We start from the raw sequence: 20,901 nt of genomic DNA, 5'->3' as shown, positions 1-20,901 counted from the left end.
TCTGCAATTCCTTTTCCAAAAAAGCACAAAGCCTGTGTAAAGACAGAAAATCCCAGCAATATGACGCAGTGACTGAAGCAATTAATCATTACATCAATAAAAAAAATCAGCATAAAATCTCTTTCCCAACAGCCGAATGACCTTGTGTCTGACCACATCCAATTAGCTCTTGATAAGGATCCAGATCCAGTGAAGATATTCTCTGATTACAGGGCTATGCAAAGAAAGTAAGGTCAAACAAATAAATACAAAATACAAGATGGAAAGTTGTTCTATAGTTTATTGATTTCTTTTCACAATTTAGCCATATTTTATGACTTGTATGAATGATGTTTCAAATATGAGGAATTATTCAGCAGTCTCCTTTCCCTAAAGAGAAAATCAAAAGAAAAGTAGGGTTTAAATTTGTAAAAGGCATTTTTAAAGTAAAGAATTCTAGGAAATTATTAAATAGAAAATAGTTGAAAATTCTGAACTGTACTTTTACTGTCCAATTACCTTTCCAGAGTCACGGGTCTTGGCCCTCAGCTTGTTGACCTGAGTCTCAGCAATATCAGCACGTTCCTCAGCCTCCTCCAGCTCATGTTGAACCTTCCTGCACTTGGACAGGTAAGAGTTGGCCTGCTCCTCCTGTAGATATATTCATATTTTGTCATTTAAAATTTAATGTCGCAAAGTTGAGTTGAGTATCCCTTGTAATTCCTTGTAACTTACCGCTTCCTCAGACTGTCTCTTGTAAGCCTTCACCTTCATTTGCAGCTTGTCAACAAGATCCTGAAGTCTGCAGCCATTCTTCTTATCCTCCTCAGTCTGATGCACATTTGAAAGTGAAAAAATCCACATCATGTTGCCTTTATCTATGATCAAAATGCTATAATAAACATATTTGGAGATGTAAATTGGACATACCTGGTAGGTGAGTTCCTTGACTCTCCTCTCATATTTGCGGACACCTTTTATAGCTTCTGCTCCACGCCTCTGTTCATTATCAACCTCTGACTCCAGATCGCGAACCTTGAGAGTAAAAGTGAATGACTCAACCTTGTCCTTACACTTGAGTAATACATTTTTAAATGCTGGGTGATTATTGTCTTACTCTGGCCTCCAGTTTCTGCAGCTGCTTCTTGCCACCCTTCATGGCCAGGTTCTCAGCCTCATCCAGGCGATGCTGCAGGTCTTTCACTGTGACCTCCAGGTTCTTCTTCATCCTCTCAAGGTGAGAACTAGTATCCTGCTCTTTTTTCAGCTCCTCAGCCATCATGGCAGCCTACAAGAAGAAGTAATATATTCATCAAGAGTTCCATTAAGTTCTCAAAACATCAATTAACAAACAAATATAGGCCTACATCAGTGATGGCTTTCTTGGCCTTCTCTTCAGCATTTCTGGCTTCCTGGACACTGTCGTCCACCTCACCCTGGACTTGGACCAGGTCACTTTCCAGCTTTTTCTTTGAGTTCAACAGGCTTGTGTTCTGAAACATATTATTACTCAATTACTGTTAAAACATGAACGTGTTCTTGTAATCGTATGACAGGATTCAAATGTTTGTTTACCTGAGAGTGCAGCAGTCCAACACGCTCGCTGGCATCCAGCAGCTCTTGCTCAGCCACTTTGCGGCCTCTCTCTGTCTGTTCCAGAGCTGCCCTCAGCTCCTCAATTTCAGCCACCATGAGACCGTTCCTACGTTCCACCATGGCAGCCTGCTCCTTCAGGTCTTCCGCAGCTCTGACAGCATCATCAAGATGCAGTTGGGCATCCTAATATTCACATGAAAACAGAACTGAATAGTTCACCACAAGATATAAATGCAACTATATTCTACATGTGCCGTACATTACATCTGTGTTTTACCTTCAGTTGTCCTTGAACATTTCTCAGCTGCTTCTGGGCCTCAGCAGCCTGGCGGTTGGCATGACTCAGCTGGATCTCCATCTCATTCAGGTCTCCTTCCATCTTCTTCTTGATTCTCAGGGCATCATTCCTGCTCCTGACCTCAGAGTCAAGAGTGGCCTGCATGGAGTCAATGACCCTCTGGCTGTTCCTCTTGATCTGCTCCATCTCCTCATCCTTTTCAGCCAGCTTCCTGTCAACCTCACCCTTAATCTGGTTCAGCTCCAGTTGGACACGCAGAATCTTGGATTCCTCATGCTCCAGGGTTCCCTAAGGTATAAAATAAAAATTGACAAAATTGCAGACACTAATTATTTGATTTTTTATGTTGTTTTGCAGATTGAATCCTCACCTCAGCTTCCTCAAGGGCTGACTGGATCTCAGTCTTCTCTGTCTCCACCTGCTTCTTGGATTTCTCCAGCTCATGGATGCTCTTTCCGGTCTCACCAATTTGTTCAGTCAAATCAGAAATCTCCTCTGCAAAGCAATTTTGCATTTGTCATAAGTCTGATACATATTTTACCACAACCTAGCACTTTAATATTATTTAACAAATACTCACGTTGAAGGTTTTTGTTTTCACGCTTCATGGTCTCCAGATGATCTAGAGTTTCTTCATAGGAGTTCTTCATCTTGAAAAGCTCAGTGCTGAGAGAACGAGCCTCTTTAAGACTTCCTTCAAGCTCTGCCTGACCCTCCTCATATTTCTGCTTCCAGTCAGCCAAAACCTGCACAATATTGTTAATAAAGTAGGAAAAGTTTAGCACTTGAAGAATAATCATTGTATACAAATATTTAAAATGTCATCTCAATGAATTACAACACACCTTGTCAAAGTTCCTCTGCTTCTTGTCTAGGTTGGCTGCCAGTCCGTTGGCCCTCTCCACATCAACCATGAGGTCCTCCACCTCACCCTGGAGTCTCTGTTTGGTCTTCTCCAGAGAGGCACACTTGGAGTTCACAGCCTCAATCTGTTCCTCAGCCTCTTGAAGGCGCTGGGCAAGCTTTTTTCTGTTAAAGAATAACATGGCTTAATTTGGGTACGTTTAACAATTATAATGTCCAATTTAGGTAAAGTTTTAAATGATTTACTCACTTGGACTCCTCAAGCTCCTCAGTGCGCTGGATAGCATCAGTTTCATACTTGCTCCTCCACTGAGCCACCTCACCGTTGGCCTTGGACATTCCACGCTGTAGCTCAGCCTTGGCCTCCTGCTCCTCCTCAAACTGCTCCCTCAGAAGATCACAGTCATGGCGGGCTGATTGCACACCATGAGCGAGAGAATTCTTTGCCTACAAAAGGCGAAACAGAGATCTCGTAAATTCAATACATTTCATGATCTTTGAAGCCTACCGTCTTTATGAATAAATGATCCTTACTTTTACTTCCTCCTCATTTTGCCTCTTCAGCTCCTCAACCTGCTGAGTAAAGGCCTGCTTGCCTCTGGTCAGCTGGGAGACAAGAGCTTCCTTCTCCTCAAGCTGTCGACCAAACTCACCTAGTCGGAGGAAGTATGTCAAATTAGTTATACATATTGAGTTTGTGAGAAAATCTCATCTCATCTCATCTCATTTTCGTCCGCTTATCCGGGGTCGGGTCGCGGGGGGAGCAGCTCAAGCAGGGGGCCCCAGACTTCCCTTTCCCGGGCCACATTGACCAGCTCTGACGGGGGGATCCCGAGGCGTTCCCAGGCCAGTGTTGAGATATAATCTCTCCACCTAGTCCTGGGTCTTCCCCAAGGTCTCCTCCCCACTGGACGTGCCTGAAACACCTCCCAAGGAAGGCGCCCAGTGGGCATCCTTACCAGATGCCCGAACCACCTCAGATGTCTCCTTTCTAAGTAAAGGAGCAGCGGCTCTAATCTGAGTTCCTCACGGATGGCTGAGCTTCTCACCCTATCCCTAAGGGAGACACCAGCCACCCTTCTGAGAAAAATCATCTCGGCCGCTTGTACCCGTGATCTCGTCCTTTCGGTCATCACCCAGCCCTCATGACCATAAGTGAGGATAGGAACGAAGATCGACCGGTAGATCGAGAGCTTTGCCTTGCGGCTCAGCTCTCTTTTCGTTACAACGGTGCGGTAAAGCGAACGCAATACCGCCCCCACTGCTCCGATTCTCCGGCCAATCTCACGCTCCATAGTACCCTCACTCGCGAACAAGACCCCGAGGTACTTGAACTCCTTCACTTGGGCTAAGGACTCATTTCCTACCCGGAGTAAGCAATCCACCGGTTTCCTGCTAAGAGTCATGGCCTCAGATTTAGCGGTGCTGATCCTCATCCCAGCCGCTTCACACTCGGCCGCCAGCCAATCCAGTGAGTGCTGAAGTTCACAGGCCGATGATCCAATGAGGACCACATCATCTGCAAAAAGCAGTGACGAGATCCTCAGACCACCGAACTGCAACCCCTCCACACCACGACAACGCCTCGATATCCTGCCCATGTATATCACAAACAGGATTGGTGACAAGGCGCAGCCCTGGCAGAGACCAGCACCCACTGAGAACGAAACTGACTGGCTGCCGAGGAGGAAAATGTATATTCAATTACATTCCCAAAATGGTACCCCCAGAATTTCAAATGATACAAATGCCTGAATAAAATAAATACCAACCATTTTCTGTCAGCAGTCTTGCTCTCTGGGCACTGATGTCATTGACCTGGCGAGCATTCTCATCACTCTTAGCCTTGATTTCACTGAGTTGGTCCTCAAGGGTACGGCAAATTTTTTCCAGATTTCCCTGATGATTAAAAGATTATCAATTTGAAATCAATGTTGATTAATAGTTATTTATGTACTTATTATTTTGCATTATTTCTTAACACAATGAAGGCATTGAAGAATAACTTACCTTGGCCTTAGAAACAGCTTCCATGTTGCTGGAGAGGTCATCAATCTCCATCTTGTACTCGCTCTTCTCCTTCTCAAGCTTCTGCTTGACACGCTGGAGGTTGTCAATCTGCTCTCCCAGCTCTGCTACACTGTCAGCCTGCTTCTTACGCAGAGCAGCAGCAGTGGCTTCATGCTGCAGGGTGGACTCCTCAAGGTCACGACGCAGCTTCTGGAACTCAGCTTCACGCTTCTTGTTCATCTCAATCTGAGCAGAAGTGGCTCCACCAGCTTCCTCAAGCCTCTCACTGATCTCTTCAAGTTCCCTGGAGAGATCAGCTCTCAGCTTCTCAACCTTGGCACGAGCAGCACGCTCAGCCTCAATCTCTTCCTCCAGTTCCTCAATACGGGCCTAAATAATACACAAATATTAAGGTCAATATCCAAGTTCATAATTTCAGAACGTTTATATTAAAACAATTTAATTGATTAATTTTCCCACCTGAAGCTCCTTGATCTTTTTCTGAAGCTGAGCACCCAATGACTGCTCATCCTCAATTTTGCTCAGAAGCTGGCTGGTCTCAAAGTCCTTCCTGTGAATAATTAATAAGAAAAATTGTAAACTATATCAAAACAGTCACATGCACTAAACCCGATTGTTATTGTTAAAAAACAAATTAATTACTTCTTGATTTTCTCGTCAGACTGCTGTTTGTCATTCTCAAGATCCATGACAGTTTCCTGAGCCAGTTTCAGATCACCCTCAAGCTTTCTCTTGGATCTCTCAAGGTCCATACGGAGCTTCTTCTCTTGCTCCAGAGAACCTTCAAGCTGGATGTCAATAATTGAAAAATAATTAAGAACAATCCAATGTAATATTGAATATTCACTCAACTCCATTACTAATATTCATTGAAAGTTTCCATGAGCTTTTCTCACATCATCCACTTGCTGTTCAAGCTTGGTCTTGGCCTTGGTCAGAGTGTTGACTTTGTCTTCCTCTGCCTGCAGGTCATCAAGAGTCTGCTGATGTGACTCTTGGAGGGCTTTCTTCTCCTTTGTCAGCTTAGCAACGCTCTCATCCTGAGAGGCCATCTCCTCAGTCAGGTTCTTCACCTGAAAAAAACAAATTCACGTTCATAATTTCTCATATGTAAAATGTAACCTTCCCTTAAACTCTATAACGGATGGACAATGTTGATGGTGATGGTATTGTGGTTAAATCTTAACAAACCTTGTTCTCAGTGGCATGTTTCTCCTTCTCCACTTTGGCCAAGGTAAGCTCCAGGTCATCAATGTCCTTCTTGAGTTCAGAGCATTCATCTTCCAGTTTTCTCTTCTTGGCAGTCAGCTCAGCATTGATTTCCTCCTCATCCTCCAATCTCTCAGTCGTCTCCTTGACTTTGGCCTCCAGCTGGATCTTACTCTTGATGAGTCCTTCACACCTTTCTTCAGCATCATTCAGATTGTCTCCTTCCTGTGTGATATTTATATTGGTAAAACATGTCACATCAAATGTATCTCAATGTTTGCACACATACATTTTACATAATGTTAACTTACAGAAGCCATTTGCAGTGCAAGATCATTCTTCTCCTGCAGGAGAGAAACCATCTTCTGCTCAAGTTCCTTCTTCTTGGCCAGGGCAGCTGCCAAGTCAGTCTTCATCTTATCATAGTTTTCCTTCATATTGGCAAGCTCCTTCTCGGTTTCAGCACTCTTCAGAAGAGGCTTTATCTTGTAGTACACCTTCATCCATGGCCAGTGTTTGACATTCATGAATGAGCGGATGTTGTACTGAATAGTGTAGATGGCTTCCCTATAGAATAAAATAAACCATCATATCGGGGATGTACTACAAACCCATTGGTGTTTTGACAACAATGTTTAAAAACATACCTCCTCTCCGTCATCTTCACGTATTCCTTTCTCATGACATAACCTCTGGCTAGAGCCTGAAGCATCCTGACCAGAGCTGCCAGCTTCTCATCTCGCATCTCCTCAAGAGTACCCAGAAGACCAGCTTTGAAGAACACCTTAATGTAACAAGAGACGTTTGTCAGCATCAAATCCAGTATAAACCTAGTTTTTGCAGCAATAAACATACCTTGGTGTGTCCAAATTTGTACTCATCATGAGGTACGTCAATGGATCCAAGAAGTTTCTCAGAAGCCTTCTTGTTGTCAATAAACTGACCGTCAGGAATGACACTGGCATTCAGTACTTTGTACCTGTAGAAGATCATTGTAATGTTTTTAACAATGACACAAATATTAAAAGGCATTTATAAAGTTGCCATTGAAAACTCCTTCAGTTAGTACCTCTGCTTGAAGTCAGCATAGAGGATTCTGCTGGGGAAGCCCTTTCTGCAGATTCTGATGCCCTCCAGTACACCGTTACACCTCAGCTGGTGGATAACCAGGAAGTTCTCCATGAGTCCTGTTTTTTTGGTGAAATTCATGTTTTGAATTATATTAGTTTGGTATAGCAATGCCCATAAAACCTCACTAAAATGTATAACTTGATGCAGACACTATGAACATATACTAGTAGTCACTGTACCTGGAGTCTTTGACTCATTGGGAATCAGACAACGCACAAAGTGAGGATGGGTGCTCCTCAAGTTGGTCATCAGTTTGCCCAAATTCTCCTATAGACATAAAACAAAATATAAATTGCATAGAACTTGTTTCGGAAAGAACAAATTAGAATTATATACGCATATAATAAGTAAAGTGAAGAATGTTTTTACATTTATTTCTGTGTTTACCCTTACCCTGAACTGTGAAGACACGGTCTGCATGGAGCCACCCTTCTTCTTGCCTCCTTTCTTTGCACCGCCAACCTCTGTTTTTAATTATTGGTTATTAGTTCATTTCATACATATATATATATACCACCATACATAAGAAACACATTAAATGGCTGGAAATAAATAGTTATTATAATATCACGGACAGAAAAACTACTGGTCCAAAATGTGAGCCGTACCTTCAACTACAGGTGGGTACAGGACAGGCAGGAGTTTGTTAGAGGACTTCTGGTACAGCTGAACAACAGAGTCATTCAGGGGATCCTTGTTCTTGTCCAGCCAGCCAGTGACGTTGTAGTCCACGGTACCAGCATAGTGCACCAGGGAGAAGTGGGCCTCAGCCTTGCCCTTTGCAGGCTTGGGCTTCTCAAATGCTTTGGTCTTGCCAAGATGCTGGTCATACAGCTTGTTCTTGAAGGTAACGTCTGAGGCCTTGGGGAACATGCACTCCTCTTCAAGGATGGAGAAGATGCCCATTGGCTTAAGAGAAAAAATGACAGATGACAAATTATGAAAAGTACCTTCATGGCCACACATAGAATAAAAATATATAGTTATAATATTCAGGTGTACCTTCTCAATGAGCTCAATGCAGGCAGCCAAGTCCATGCCAAAGTCAATGAACTCCCAGATGATACCCTCCTTCTTGTACTCCTCTTGCTCCAGGACGAACATGGTGTGGTTGAAGAACTGTTGCAGTTTCTCATTGGTAAAGTTGATGCACAGCTGCTCCATGCTGTTGTACTAGTAGGGGACATTTAATAAATCGACTATTACTCGTTTTCAAGAATTGAAAGGTAATGACTAACGTCTCAGAATGAAGGAAATGCTTTCAGAAATGCTGCCACTTATTGAACAACCTACATCAAAAATCTCAAAACCAGCAATGTCCAGCACACCAATGTAGAATTGTCTTGCTTGCTTGGTGTCCAGCATCGCGTTGATACGGATGACCATCCACAAGAACAGCCTCTCATAGATAGACTTGGCCAGGGCACTCACTGAGTTGTTGACCTGAATTTTTTTTTTTTTATAAAATCATCACAATTATATCAAAATATACTATACGTCATAATAGACAAACCAGGTTAACAGAAATTGTCTATTAACACATAAACTGTGTTTTTCTTACCTGAGGTACAGTCTGTCCCTTGGTGACATACTCATTTCCGACCTTCACTCTTGGGTAGCAGAGAGCTTTGAGCATATCAGCAGAGTTCAGAGACAGTAGATAGCAAATCTTGTCGGCCTCTACAAAGGTAACATGAAAAACGAATGTGTTATTATTCTGTATAATAATTACTCCAAATGTAATACAAGCAAATATGCACCAATATACCTTCTAGTGCACTGATGAATACATGTTAATTGTTACCTTCATTGCCATCTGGCTCAGCCTGCTCCTCACGCTGCTTCTGCTTGAACTTCATGTTGCCGTGGTGAAGCACAGCACCAGTAAACTTAAAGATGGCCACCTTGTCCTCATTAGTGAAGCCCAAAATATCAATAGCAGCCTGTGTTGAAAACAAAGAACATTTAGAAATCATTTTGTAAAACGTATGCCACGTGGAAAATATATGAATTGTTTTTCAATCAACCACTGACATCAGTAGCATCCAGCTCCTCTTTGTCATCAATGCTGGCCACAGTGATCTGACCCTGACTGCACATTGGGAAGTCGTAGGGGTTGCTGGTGATGAGTGTCATTTCTGAGGGATTAAACAAATGTCTTTTTTTCTGCTTTATATGCTGCTACCTAACAGTTAACTTCTGAATAAAAAAATAATTAATCTTGCTTTTCCAAATGCATTTCCATAATATGCAATGGAAGATATAATCTTTACCAAAAAAGATTTATTCTAGAGAGAAAACTAGCCCTTTAAATATTTCAACTTCAGAAGTAATTTGTACATATTACGTCGTATTCGAATAGATAAAGGCAATTCAGCACAACTTTTCATCTTAATATTAAGTACATTCTTCACACTGTTACTATTATAAAATCTCACCAATGATCTCAGGTTTGTGGTTGGTCATCATCTGGAAGAAGATGTGATAGCCTCTCTCATCGGGAAGCTGGAATGACACTCTGGACTTCTCCAGCAGATCTATAAGGCCCATTCATTAATCAAAACCTATACCACTAATAATCTTGGTTAAGGAATCCACATGTAGAACTAGATACTTACACGTCTCAATGTCAGCACTGGATAGTTTACCGTTTGCGTGGAAATGAATTCTGATGAATTTACCCTGTTTGCAAAATAATTAGTTTTAATCATCCTCAAAAAAATACTCAAAAACTAGGGAGCATCTTCAGGGAGGAATTCATTTCATACTTACAAAACGGGAGGAGTTGTCATTTCTCACAGTCTTGGCATTACCATAGGCCTCCAGCAGGGGATTTGCTGCAATGATCTGGTCCTCCAGTGACCCCTATAATCCGACATAAAATGTTTATACCTTTTTCTGAATTATATTTGAATTCTTCATGTTCTTATGTGATTTATTAATGAATTGATTCATTGATTTAATTGATTTAAACATACTTTTATCTTTCCAGCGCCTGCATCCGCCGGCTTATCTCCTCCACCACTCACTGCGATGGTAGCAAAATACTGGATGACACGCTTGGTGTTCACAGTCTTTCCAGCACCGGATTCTCCACTGGGTGTGAAAAGACAAATAAAGTAAATTCATATTGACATGTTTCCAATGCATGATTCAGTGTATTATATTTATATTATATTAACAGGATTAAACTTACGTGATCAGGACAGACTGGTTCTCTCTGTCTGTAAAATAAATATTTACATTTGCATGATTATGCCATTTAATAATAAAAACAAGGTAAAATTAGGGATTTGAAACTTTGAATTTACAAACCAGTAAGCATGAACTGAAAGGCGTTGTCAGAGACAGAGAAGATGTGGGGTGGAGCCTCCATACGCTTCTTGCCTCTGTAGGCATTGACACACGCCTGATCGTACACTGGGAGCCACTTGTAGGGGTTTACAGTGGCACAGAACAGCCCAGAGTAGGTCTGAAGGAGGTCACAGAGATTCACATTAATTGTACCTATCAACGATGCATATTACTCATGTTTCTTATATTTTCATTGAGGCAAAATATCTTACGTAGATCATCCATGCTGAATAACGCTCTGCGAGGTTATACAACACAGAGGCTTCATTGAGATGGGTCATCATGGCCATGTCCTCAATTTTGTCGTACTTGGGAGGATTCATGGGATAGACATCGTCCTCCTTGACTGTCCTCTCCTGAAATATGGAAACTCATTATTAGTTTTCTTACCAGTACAACTATTGAGACTTTCACTTTTTGTTGATACCAGCTAATTTGTTTCTGCCATCATCAACCACTGCCTACCTCCTTTGTAGTCAAAACGGTGACTGTGACTTTGCCACCTTCCCTCTTAGTGATGGTACACTTTAGGTACAGTTCCTTAACATCAGTCACATATGCAGCAGTCTTCGCATCGAATGGCGAGCTCTGGGCCGAAATCCTCTCCCTCTCTGGCTTCCGGAGGTAAATGGCAGCCGCGCCATAAATGGCCATTTCTGCGTCCGTACTCATGATGGAGGCTTATTTCATGAAAACAAACATACTCATTTATTTATTTTAACTGACATATATAGATGGCTTCAAGAAGGTTTTGTGATGGTGTTATCTTTATTTAAAAGTACAGATAGCCTCAAGAAGGTCTGGAGCTTTTTCGGTGATGAGATGATGCTGAATTATTCTTACCGTTTTCTTCCCTTCAGCTGCAGAAGAAATGATACCTTAACAAGAAAAAGTAAGTCTAATGTTAACATTTTACTGACTTGTTCCTGAGTAAAATGGACAATCTAATATAAAATCCAAGGCCATGTGTGTCAGTGCAGAGGCACATGTGCTTTTGTTCTTAATTGTTGATTTTTTTCTCTTCTAGCAACATTTCCTATCTGATACCACCAAAGATAATAATTAAATTATCAAATATTTAAAAAAAATATGATCCCTATCAAATTATATAAGAGAAAATAAGAGGTTGGTAAATAATGCATAAAAAACTAACCTCACATAAAACCATCTTAAAAATCTCTACTAATGGTTTCTATACCAAGAAATTGAATAAGTATCATTCAAAGTAGCTGGGTGGAGTAATTAAATACACAGAAATAAATTATAATGCAATGGTCTCATCTAGACAGTATCTCTCTTAGACTGCAGTCTGAGATTGTCTGAAAAAAGTCTCAAGTCGTTCAAAACATGAATTATCAATCCAAAGAAATCCTCAAAATATATAAAAAAATAAGACTCAAATGCAGTGGTTACTTAAAAACAATATGGTCAAAAAATTATCTGCATAAAAAATATTAACAATTGGATGCATGTAGCCTAAATAACAAAGTAGTCATTTTAATAAATGAAAAGAGCCTCCAGGAAAAGACAAGCAAGCTGAAGCATCAGTCAGACTTACCACCAGTTGTAACAACCTGAAATCCCCTGCAGTCTTATCCATCTCATCTTGTGGCCTCTTATATAGAGGTGGTTCTGCAGTCCAGGCAGAAACTAAATAAGGGCAGATCCTCAAAACGCTTTTCTTTTTTAACTTTTTAACTTTTTGTTAATTGAGTCATACCTTGAGTGCCATACATGTTAAGAATTTATATGGTGTTTTTTTTGTATTTGTATTAATGAGTAATATTTTGACTGCGACATAAATACATTTCAACAGTCTGTATGCTGGATCCAATTCATAATATCTGGGGGTATTTCATATTTTAGTTTGTTTCATGCAATTTTAGAACATTTACTCTTTAATAAGTTAATAATCAGTTGAATCTATAAATATAATACAGTCAAGTATATTACCAGTGCTTGCCACATTGCAAGTGTTAGCCAACATTCCGTTTTGTTGGCATGATTTTAAATCTTTCATGACTTTAATGCCAGGGAACCTAAATTAATAGAGGCCTGATCTTGGAAGGTATAGTGTTGCATTTATTAATACATTTTGGAGTGCACTCTCTTCAATACTTCAATAGCTATTAAGGTTTCTAAATTATTTCATCAACATAGTGTGATATGTAACTAATCTTTCCCCTGAATAAATGAACAAATCAGTTTATTAAGGATGTACAAAGACATTGTGGCTCAACAGAAATGTCCAACCTGTCCTGTCTTACTAGCCATCTAGGAATCATTTAGCTTTTCAACCAACCTGCTGTGTGTGTTTGCATGTGTGTGTGTCATGCATAATGAATCAATTATAATAATGATAATATGGAATAATGGTTATTGGGTTTGATCGGCCCAACAGCAAGGTGCATGGGAAAATTATTTTAAAATAGTTCATCACTCGTGTGTTAATGTAAAAAATGTTGTAGGTTTTAAAACTTCTTTTCATTGTTTTTCTTAATTCATTTTGTCCGGAGTACTGTCCTCATTTATATAGCATTTCAATTTGTTCCATGATAACCATAACAGCGGTTCAATATTGTGTTTGAAATGTGGGCTGAAAGTGATACTTTTCATATCTCCCCTTTTGTTATCATCTTAACTGCAGTCAGCGCACACACTGATAGACAAGAGCATCATTCCTGTCTTTTTACCATTTCTCATTTTACAATTTTAACATCATATTTATATCTGCTAAAAACCAGCGGCATTGGCATTTATCTTCCTTCACAGATTGAATGAAACTTGGGCATCTATCTAATATCTATAAATAATTTGATTGAAATCGAAACTGTGACCACAGATCCTTTTTTGGCATGGTTATGTTCGTGTTCTTGGATTATATATACTTTAATGACATGATGCCAAGGAGTTGTTAGAGTGCATTTCCCTTACCAAGTGTTTTGTTAACCTAGTTTAATTAACAAAATACTTTATGTTATCTACGGTTATTGGGCTTTTAAACATAATATATATTACATCTAGGATCATATCATGTTTGTGATGTTCAAAAGGCATTTTTCTTTTTCAAAATATAAAATATAAATAAGCTCTGCGACAGCTCTGTCGCATAGTGCAGAGTCATTTCTGACAATGGGCCAGCTGGGCTAATGTGTAAGTGCCAATGAACCCTAAACCAGCCCAGAATCCATAGTGAGCTGCCAGTAATCACCAGGCACTCGCCCCGTTCCCTGATACACACCAGTTGTAAATATATGTGGACAAATTGAACTCCAACAGGACAGTAGAGCTTTGGCTCCATGCTGATCATGTTATCCACGGGTATCGCATTAGTTGGTGGAGTTGAAATGCCTTTCAAAAGCTTAACTCTGGTGTGGATCTAGCTCAGGAGGTAGAGCAGTTGTCTTGTAACCTAAAGGTTGCTAGTCTGATCCCCAGCTCCTCCTAGCTGAGTGTTGATGTGTCCCTGAGCAAACCCTGACGAGCTGGCGGTCACCTTGCATGGTTGACTCTGCTGTCGGTGTGTCAATGTGTGTATTAACCGATGTAAGTCGCTTGGATAAAAGGGTCTGCTAAATGCCCTAATTGTAATCTTTCTGTTATTAACTCTTGATAATAAGAACCCTAGATTATACCAATATTTGATTTAAAGGAAGATAGGTTTTTTTTTCACCGTCTTCTGAAATAAGTCTAATTTAATTACTATTATTCGACCCTTCACAACAACTGCAGAGTCATAATCATTCTGATGGCTGACCAAGGGGATTATTTAATTTAAACCTTTACATTCCAAAACGGTTTTTTTAAGACAGTTTTTAAGATGTTGCTTATCAAATTATGAGTTAATAAAATAATAATAATATCTTGAAAATCTTCAGTCAGGGCCGAGAGGGCCTGACTGACCTAGTGGTCCTAATGCTGCTAGGGATAGGTTAAATGCAGTGTCCTCAATCTCCCTGGAGTAAAATAAAGTACAACAAATGAATAGACGGTTGGGATGGCGGGGTTGCAAATAGGATTTGCAGGCAAACAAGCATGGAGCCATACCATAACTAAGCCTTGGACCATATCATAACTAAACCTGGGGCTGTACCATAACTAAACCGGGTGCCGTACCATAATTAGGCAGAGGGTTGCTCTAAGCCTGCAGCATTATGCTAATTTGTATGTTTTTAGAGTGGTAAACCACATATTTGCTAGCTGATGAACACAATGCTAAGATTGCCTATAGCAGGACAATGTGGAAAGTAGTTTAACTAAAATGCCGTACACCAAACTTTGCATTAGTTGTGCGTTTCTCAAGTAGTCCGATGTTTACACTTTAAAATGTCATGCACATTCCAAAGCATTGTTTGACTTTTTCCTTCACTACATTGACATCCATATGCCTGAAAGTATGTCTTATTTGATCAAAAGTAATTTTATGTTTAACCTTTCGGCCTGTATCCAATGACCTATGAGATCCATCTCTAGTAAAAAATAAAAAAATGTTTATAAGACTGAGCAAAGGAAGTAAAGCCAAACAAATAACTACACATTACAAGATGGAAAATAGATGTATAGTTTATTGTTTGCTATCAATTTTTTTTTCATATTATATGCCTTGTAAAATGTGAAATATTTCCAATGGCAAGGAATTATTCAGCACTCGCCTTACCCTAAGAGAAAGGTCTCCTGCAGCTCTGACAGCATCATCAAGATGCAGTTGTGCATCCTAATATTCACAGAAAACTTTTATCAGAAAACAGCCCAACAGGATGGCTTGAACTATGTTTTACATGCGCCATACATTTGTTTGTGTCATACCATCAGTTGTCCCTGAACATTCCTCAGCTGCTTCTGGGCTTCAGCAGCCTGGCGGTTGGCATGACTCAGCTGGATCTCCATCTCATTCAGGTCTCCCTCCATCTTCTTCTTGATTCTCAGGGCATCATTCCTGCTCCTGACCTCAGAGTCCAGGTTACTCTGCATGGAGTCGATGACCCTCTGGCTGTTTCTCTTGATCTGCTCCATCTCCTCATCCTTCTCAGACAGCTTCCTGTCAACCTCACCCTTAATCTGATTGAGCTCCAGCTGGACACGCAGAATCTTGGATTCCTCATGCTCCAGAGTTCCCTATTGTTTGTAATTAAATTAGACGAATTTGTACCACCTGCTTCTTGGATTTCTCCAGCTCATGGATGCTCTTTCCGGTCTCGCCAAATTTGTTCGGTCAGATCGGAAATCTCCTCTACAGAGCAGATTTGTACTTGTTATAAGTCTGATGCATATTAATCTGCAAATTAGTACTACTAATATTATTGACCAAAAACTCACGTTGGAGGTTTTTATTTTCACGCTTCATGGTCTCCAGATGATCCAGTGTTTCTTCATAGGAGTTCTTCATCTTGAAAAGCTCAGTGTTGAGAGAACAAGCCTCTTTCTGAGTTCCTTCAAGCTCTGCCTGGCCCTCCTCATATTTCTGCTTCCAGTCAGCCAAAACCTATACATTATTTTTGGTAAGTGGTGGTTTAGGACCGGAGGAAGGATCATGGGATGATAATAATACAATTTATTTAAATTAATTAAAACTCACCTTATCAAAGTTCCTTTGCTTCTTGTCAAGGTTGGCAGCCAGTCCATTGGCCCTCTCCGCATCCAACCCAGTCGCCAAGAAAAAACGTTTCCATGAACACTGGATACGTAGCATTTCAACGTAAAATAGCGTGTTATACCTACAGTATCCACGCGTGCCGCTGTGGAGGCGGGTTTCGGGGTTTGGGTTTCACGGGTTTCGCGGCAAATTGTGGACACGATTGTTGAGGGGGGAGGTAGACTGTTGTTGACCGGGGAGGGGGGGGGGGGGGGAGACACGTTTGTTGAGGGGGGGGGGGGGGGGGGGGGGGGGACACGTTTGTAGGGGGGGGGGGGGGGAACAAGTTAGTTGAGGGTGAGGGGGGGGAGAGACACGTTTGTTGAGGGGGGGGGGGGAGACACGTTTGTAGGGGGGGGGAAACACGTTTGTTGAGGGGGGGACACGCTCGACAACGAGAGTTGGTTTTTATTGAACGCTCGACAACGAGAGTTGGTTTTTATGAACGAGACTTTATTATCTGAATGGGAAATGCAATATTTTAGGACAGATACACCATTAAACGCGTTTCTAATGACATTTCTAGCGAGAAATGTACATTTTCCTTACATAATCTTCAGTCAGTGAATGTGTATGATCTTTATTAATCTTTATTATCTGAATGGGAAATGCAATATTTTAGGACCGATTCACCGTTATACGTGTTTCTAATAACATTTCTAGCGAGAAATATACTTTTTACTTGCATAATCTTCAGTCAGTGATTGTGTCTGATCTTTAGTTTTATAGTTATTAGGAAGATTTTATCGGCTCGCTCGCATGTTTCAACGACGTCAGGTTGTTAGGGACGCTGCTTTCGCTAAACTAGCAGCTCACGTGTTTCCTGCATTTGTGTTATTAAACCGCTACTTTATGTAACTTTTAATGATATCATCTTGTTAGAAACACGTATATCTGAGAGCCAACCCAGTCGCCAAAAGCATACGTTGACAGTGTACGTTTCGTGAACACTGGATTACGTCGCATTTCAACATAAAATAGCGTGTTATACACACACACACACACACACACGCACAGACACACGCACAGACACACGCACACGCACACGGTGCATTTCGCTGCTAAAACAACAACAAAAAAATATTCCCTCGAATATTATTACTTTCAAAACATTGACCAAAATGGCCAATAATATCATTTTTATTTGGGATGCTTCTAGGACATTTTGGGTGGATTTTGAACGTTATGTGGGCAGCACGTTTTTTGCAGGACCTTGCAACCCTGCGCTGTTGCCCGAGGTGCTGAAATGCTCCGGAACAGATCTGGATCCACCCCCCCCCCCCCCCCCCCCCCCCCCCCCCCCCCCCCCCCCCCCCCCCCCCCCCCCCTAAATAAATAAATTCATGCATTATCATTAAACTTGAACATTTGTTTTTACAGTAGAGTGGTGGAGGGATGACGTATGTTGGCCAACCCCGAAGTTAGCGTCGCCCTGGGTTCCCTTGACAAAAAGCCAACGGGTTTTTCCATTGGATTTTGGATTATTGCAGAAAAATTAGCATATTTGAAGCACCTCCTCAAAAACTGAAAATAAAAAAATAAATAAAAAGAACCATGCTCCTAAGAACGAAATGTAAACCAATGCATTCTGAATGGGAGTGTTTCTCCGATTTTTCCATGCTACACAGATCGAAATGTAAACCCATGCAAATAAAGACTTCATGGTCATAATAATTTAAATATCATTAATCTCCTGAGTTGTGTGTTGGGTGGTATTCTATTTTTTTCAACGGGGCTGCATCCAGTCACTTGACTGTCATGGTTGCTATGGTGGTTGCTATCGACCGCCCCCTCTAATCCTTACATGGCTCTAAAAAACACGCGGCAAAGGAGCTGCCGTCAATTGTGTTGTTTTTGTCGTAAACTGGGGTCCGACGGTTAAAAAATAGACAGATATTCCGAGGTATCCTTAAAAGGCAGCTTGGATGTTTTTATTTTCTGCAGTTTAGACTTCTTCTATAACCTATTTTTTAAAGCAAAACACCAAGTTCATTGATTTAACGAGGCAGGGTTATTTGAAACAATTTACTAATTATAAATATTTATGAGAGGTCATTCCTTCTCCTGAGTTTGCTTCCTATTTATGTCTAGTGTACACCCCTACTGTCCAAAAGCATCCCCCCCCCCCCCCCCTCCCCATATGGATTTGGAGAGTTGTTGCCACGTCCCAGTGGTGGAAGTATCATATAATATGAAAGAGGGCATTCAATTATACTGCAATGATCAATTAGGAGGCCGAAGCCCTAAAGGAAGTGATGCAATAGGTGACTGAATTGAGAACATTTAAGTAAACTGTACCTTGGGGTCTCTTATATATCAAAGGGGGTTTCAAAGGACGCATACGCTTCAACCTGTTGCTCCAGCCCTACAGGAAATGACTCAGCAAGTGCTCGATCTCGTTGCACCTCACCCAGCGGCTCGCTTGCAAGATTTTGGCCTGAAGTTCTTCCCAGACCTACACCCTAACAGTCCAACATGCATATCTGAGAATCAGGCCTCTCTTCAATAATGACAAAAAGTTATGAGAGAAATACATTAACTTTTTGTTATCTCATACATTTCGTTCTGTGTAGAATGGAAAAATCGGAGAAACACTCCCATTCAGAATGCATTGGTTTACATTTCATTCTTTGGAGCATGCAGCCGCGTGCCGTCCATATGGGCAGGTGGGGCGGCGAACTCCCTGAAAAGCATGCTCCCAAAAAAAATAGTTCCTCAGTAAATCATTGCTCCAAGTTCATTTTTAATAATGTGATTGTCACATTAACTATCTATAGTTTCTGTAGGCATTCCGACTATTTTTGGTCTGTTGATATCAAATTGATAGTGGCGATTCTAGTTGAGTTTAAAGGTGCAGCCACACCAAACGCGTTACCCGCGTACCTCGCGTATAAAATCGTAAATTTTTCCATAGGGAACCATTGGTTTACGCGCGTATGAGACGCGTACACGCGTTACATGCGCTAAAGCAACATTTTACCCGCGTTAGCCGTATATATACGCGCGTACATATACGCGCGTACATGGACTCATCTAGGCGCGTAGGAGCGGGCGCGTTAGGAGCGTATGCCCATTTTTGACACAAAATGGTCAAGCAACATTTTAGCTGCGTTACGCGCGTAAAAATTACACGAGATACGCGTCTGGTGTGTTCGTACCATAACGTGTCATGCAATGTGGGGCGGCGGAGCTCAACGACCGCGTCCCTCCCTATGTTTCTCGCATAACCCTGCAGGCTGCAATAATAATTGCAATCAGCGCTATAAGACGCCCATATGGTCGTAAAGTAGTCTGCCCCATGGTCATATTCTAGGACTGTTGTTGTTTAAAATCGAATTACTCCGCCTGTATCTTTCGGCATTGAAGACTATTTATTTATTTATTTCAGCAGGTATTCAAATTGCATACCTGATTTCATACCTGATTTAGACAGCCGTTATTGAGAAATATCTGATTTCAAAAGTGTTGTTATTGAGAGATTTGCACACATCGTCGGGCCAAGTTCCAAATCGAAGGTCTGCTTGATTGATGACTTGTATTTCTACTTTTCATGTATTTGCAATGCACTCGCTAAGCCTGTTGTTAAAATAAAATATGGAAGAAATAACTTCCCTATAAGGGACATGACGAGTGTTGCGGATGGCACCTCAAAAGCGTGCAGTAACATTAGGCTATTAGTTTATTTTTAATTCTTACTCACAATTAGTTTAGTTAACATGTTTGAATGTAGCTCAAAATATATATGTAAAAAATAAATATAAATTGTGGGTGTGGTCATACGCCAGTAGTTTCTGCCCCACCGAAATGAAGGGGCACCGCACGCTACTGGGAGCATGGTTCTTTTTATTTATTTTTTTATTTTCAGTTTTTGAGGAGGTGCTTCAAATATGCTATTTTTTCTGCAATAATCCAAAATCCAATGGAAAAACCCGTTGGCTTTTTGTCAAGGGAACCGAGAGGGCGACGCTAACTTCGGGGTTGGCCAACATACGTCATCCCTCCACCACTCTACTGTAAAATAATTTATTCTTTATTCTGCCATAGTATTTATTTAGAGGGGGGGGGGGGGGGGGGGGGGGGGGGATGGTGGATCCAGATCTGTTCCGGAGCATTTCAGCACCTCGGGCAACAGCGCAGGGTTGCCAGGTCCTGCAAAAAACGTGCTGCCCACATACCGTTCAAAATCCACCCAAAATGTCCTAGAAGCATCCCAAATAAAAATGATATTATTGGCCATTTTGGCCAATGTTTTGAAAGTAATAATATTTGAGGTAATATTTTTTTGTTGTTGTTTTAGCAGCGAAATGCACCGTGTGTGTGCGTGTGTGTCTGTGCGTGTGTGTGCGTGCGTGTGTGTATAACACGCTATTTTATGTTGAAATGCGACGTAATCCAGTGTTCACGAAACGTACACTGTCAACGTATGCTTTTGGCGACTGGGTTGGCTCTCAGATATACGTGTTTCCAACAAGATGATATCATTAAAAGTTACATAAAGTTACGGTTTAATAACACAAACGCAGGAAACACGTGAGCTGCTAGTTTAGCGAAAGCAGCGTCCCTAACAACCTGACGTCGTTGAAACATGCGAGCGAGCCGATAAAATCGTCCTAATAACTATAAAACTCAAGATCAGACACAATCACTGACTGAAGATTATGCAAGTAAAAAGTATATTTCTCGCTAGATATGTTATTAGAAACACGTTTAACGGTGAATCGGTCCTAAAATATTGCATTTGCCATTCAGATAATAAAGATTAATAAAGATCATACACATTCACTGACTGAAGATTATGTATTTTATG

At 41.1% G+C, this 20,901-nt stretch overlaps 1 protein-coding gene across 2 annotated transcripts; it reads right to left on the bottom strand.

Annotated features, from left to right (window-relative positions):
• Positions 1 to 262: 262 nt before the first annotated feature.
• Positions 263 to 12,064, bottom strand: LOC115542525 (myosin heavy chain, fast skeletal muscle). 2 transcript variants are annotated; one of them, XM_030354802.1, is made up of 40 exons: positions 12,021 to 12,064; positions 11,306 to 11,340; positions 10,928 to 11,142; positions 10,675 to 10,818; positions 10,424 to 10,580; positions 10,305 to 10,332; positions 10,087 to 10,204; positions 9,881 to 9,973; positions 9,727 to 9,790; positions 9,547 to 9,645; positions 9,143 to 9,246; positions 8,913 to 9,051; positions 8,670 to 8,788; positions 8,402 to 8,551; positions 8,111 to 8,281; positions 7,717 to 8,017; positions 7,502 to 7,572; positions 7,288 to 7,375; positions 7,047 to 7,164; positions 6,833 to 6,956; positions 6,625 to 6,761; positions 6,289 to 6,544; positions 5,960 to 6,202; positions 5,665 to 5,841; positions 5,411 to 5,556; positions 5,228 to 5,318; positions 4,748 to 5,137; positions 4,510 to 4,636; positions 3,272 to 3,390; positions 2,988 to 3,184; positions 2,719 to 2,902; positions 2,454 to 2,619; positions 2,244 to 2,368; positions 1,853 to 2,161; positions 1,555 to 1,758; positions 1,347 to 1,472; positions 1,097 to 1,267; positions 715 to 1,014; positions 499 to 630; positions 263 to 369 (listed from the first exon to the last, which is right to left on the bottom strand). In XM_030354802.1, the coding sequence occupies exons 3-40, from the start codon at positions 11,132 to 11,134 to the stop codon at positions 349 to 351; spliced, it is 5,916 nt and encodes a 1,971-aa protein (XP_030210662.1). In that variant the 5' UTR covers positions 11,135 to 11,142; positions 11,306 to 11,340; positions 12,021 to 12,064; the 3' UTR covers positions 263 to 348. The 2 variants fall into 2 exon arrangements, with proteins under 2 accessions (XP_030210662.1, XP_030210663.1); XM_030354803.1 differs by lacking the exons at positions 11,306 to 11,340; positions 12,021 to 12,064 and having other exon boundaries at positions 715 to 810; positions 910 to 1,014; positions 10,928 to 11,134.
• Between the last annotated feature and the right edge of the window lie 8,837 nt (positions 12,065 to 20,901).

Source organism: Gadus morhua, chromosome 4 (genome assembly GCF_902167405.1).
Source record: "Gadus morhua chromosome 4, gadMor3.0, whole genome shotgun sequence".
Lineage (NCBI taxonomy): Eukaryota > Metazoa > Chordata > Actinopteri > Gadiformes > Gadidae > Gadus > Gadus morhua.
The sequence above is the reverse complement of the archived record's forward strand: the minus strand, read 5'-3'. Positions and strand labels throughout refer to the sequence as shown.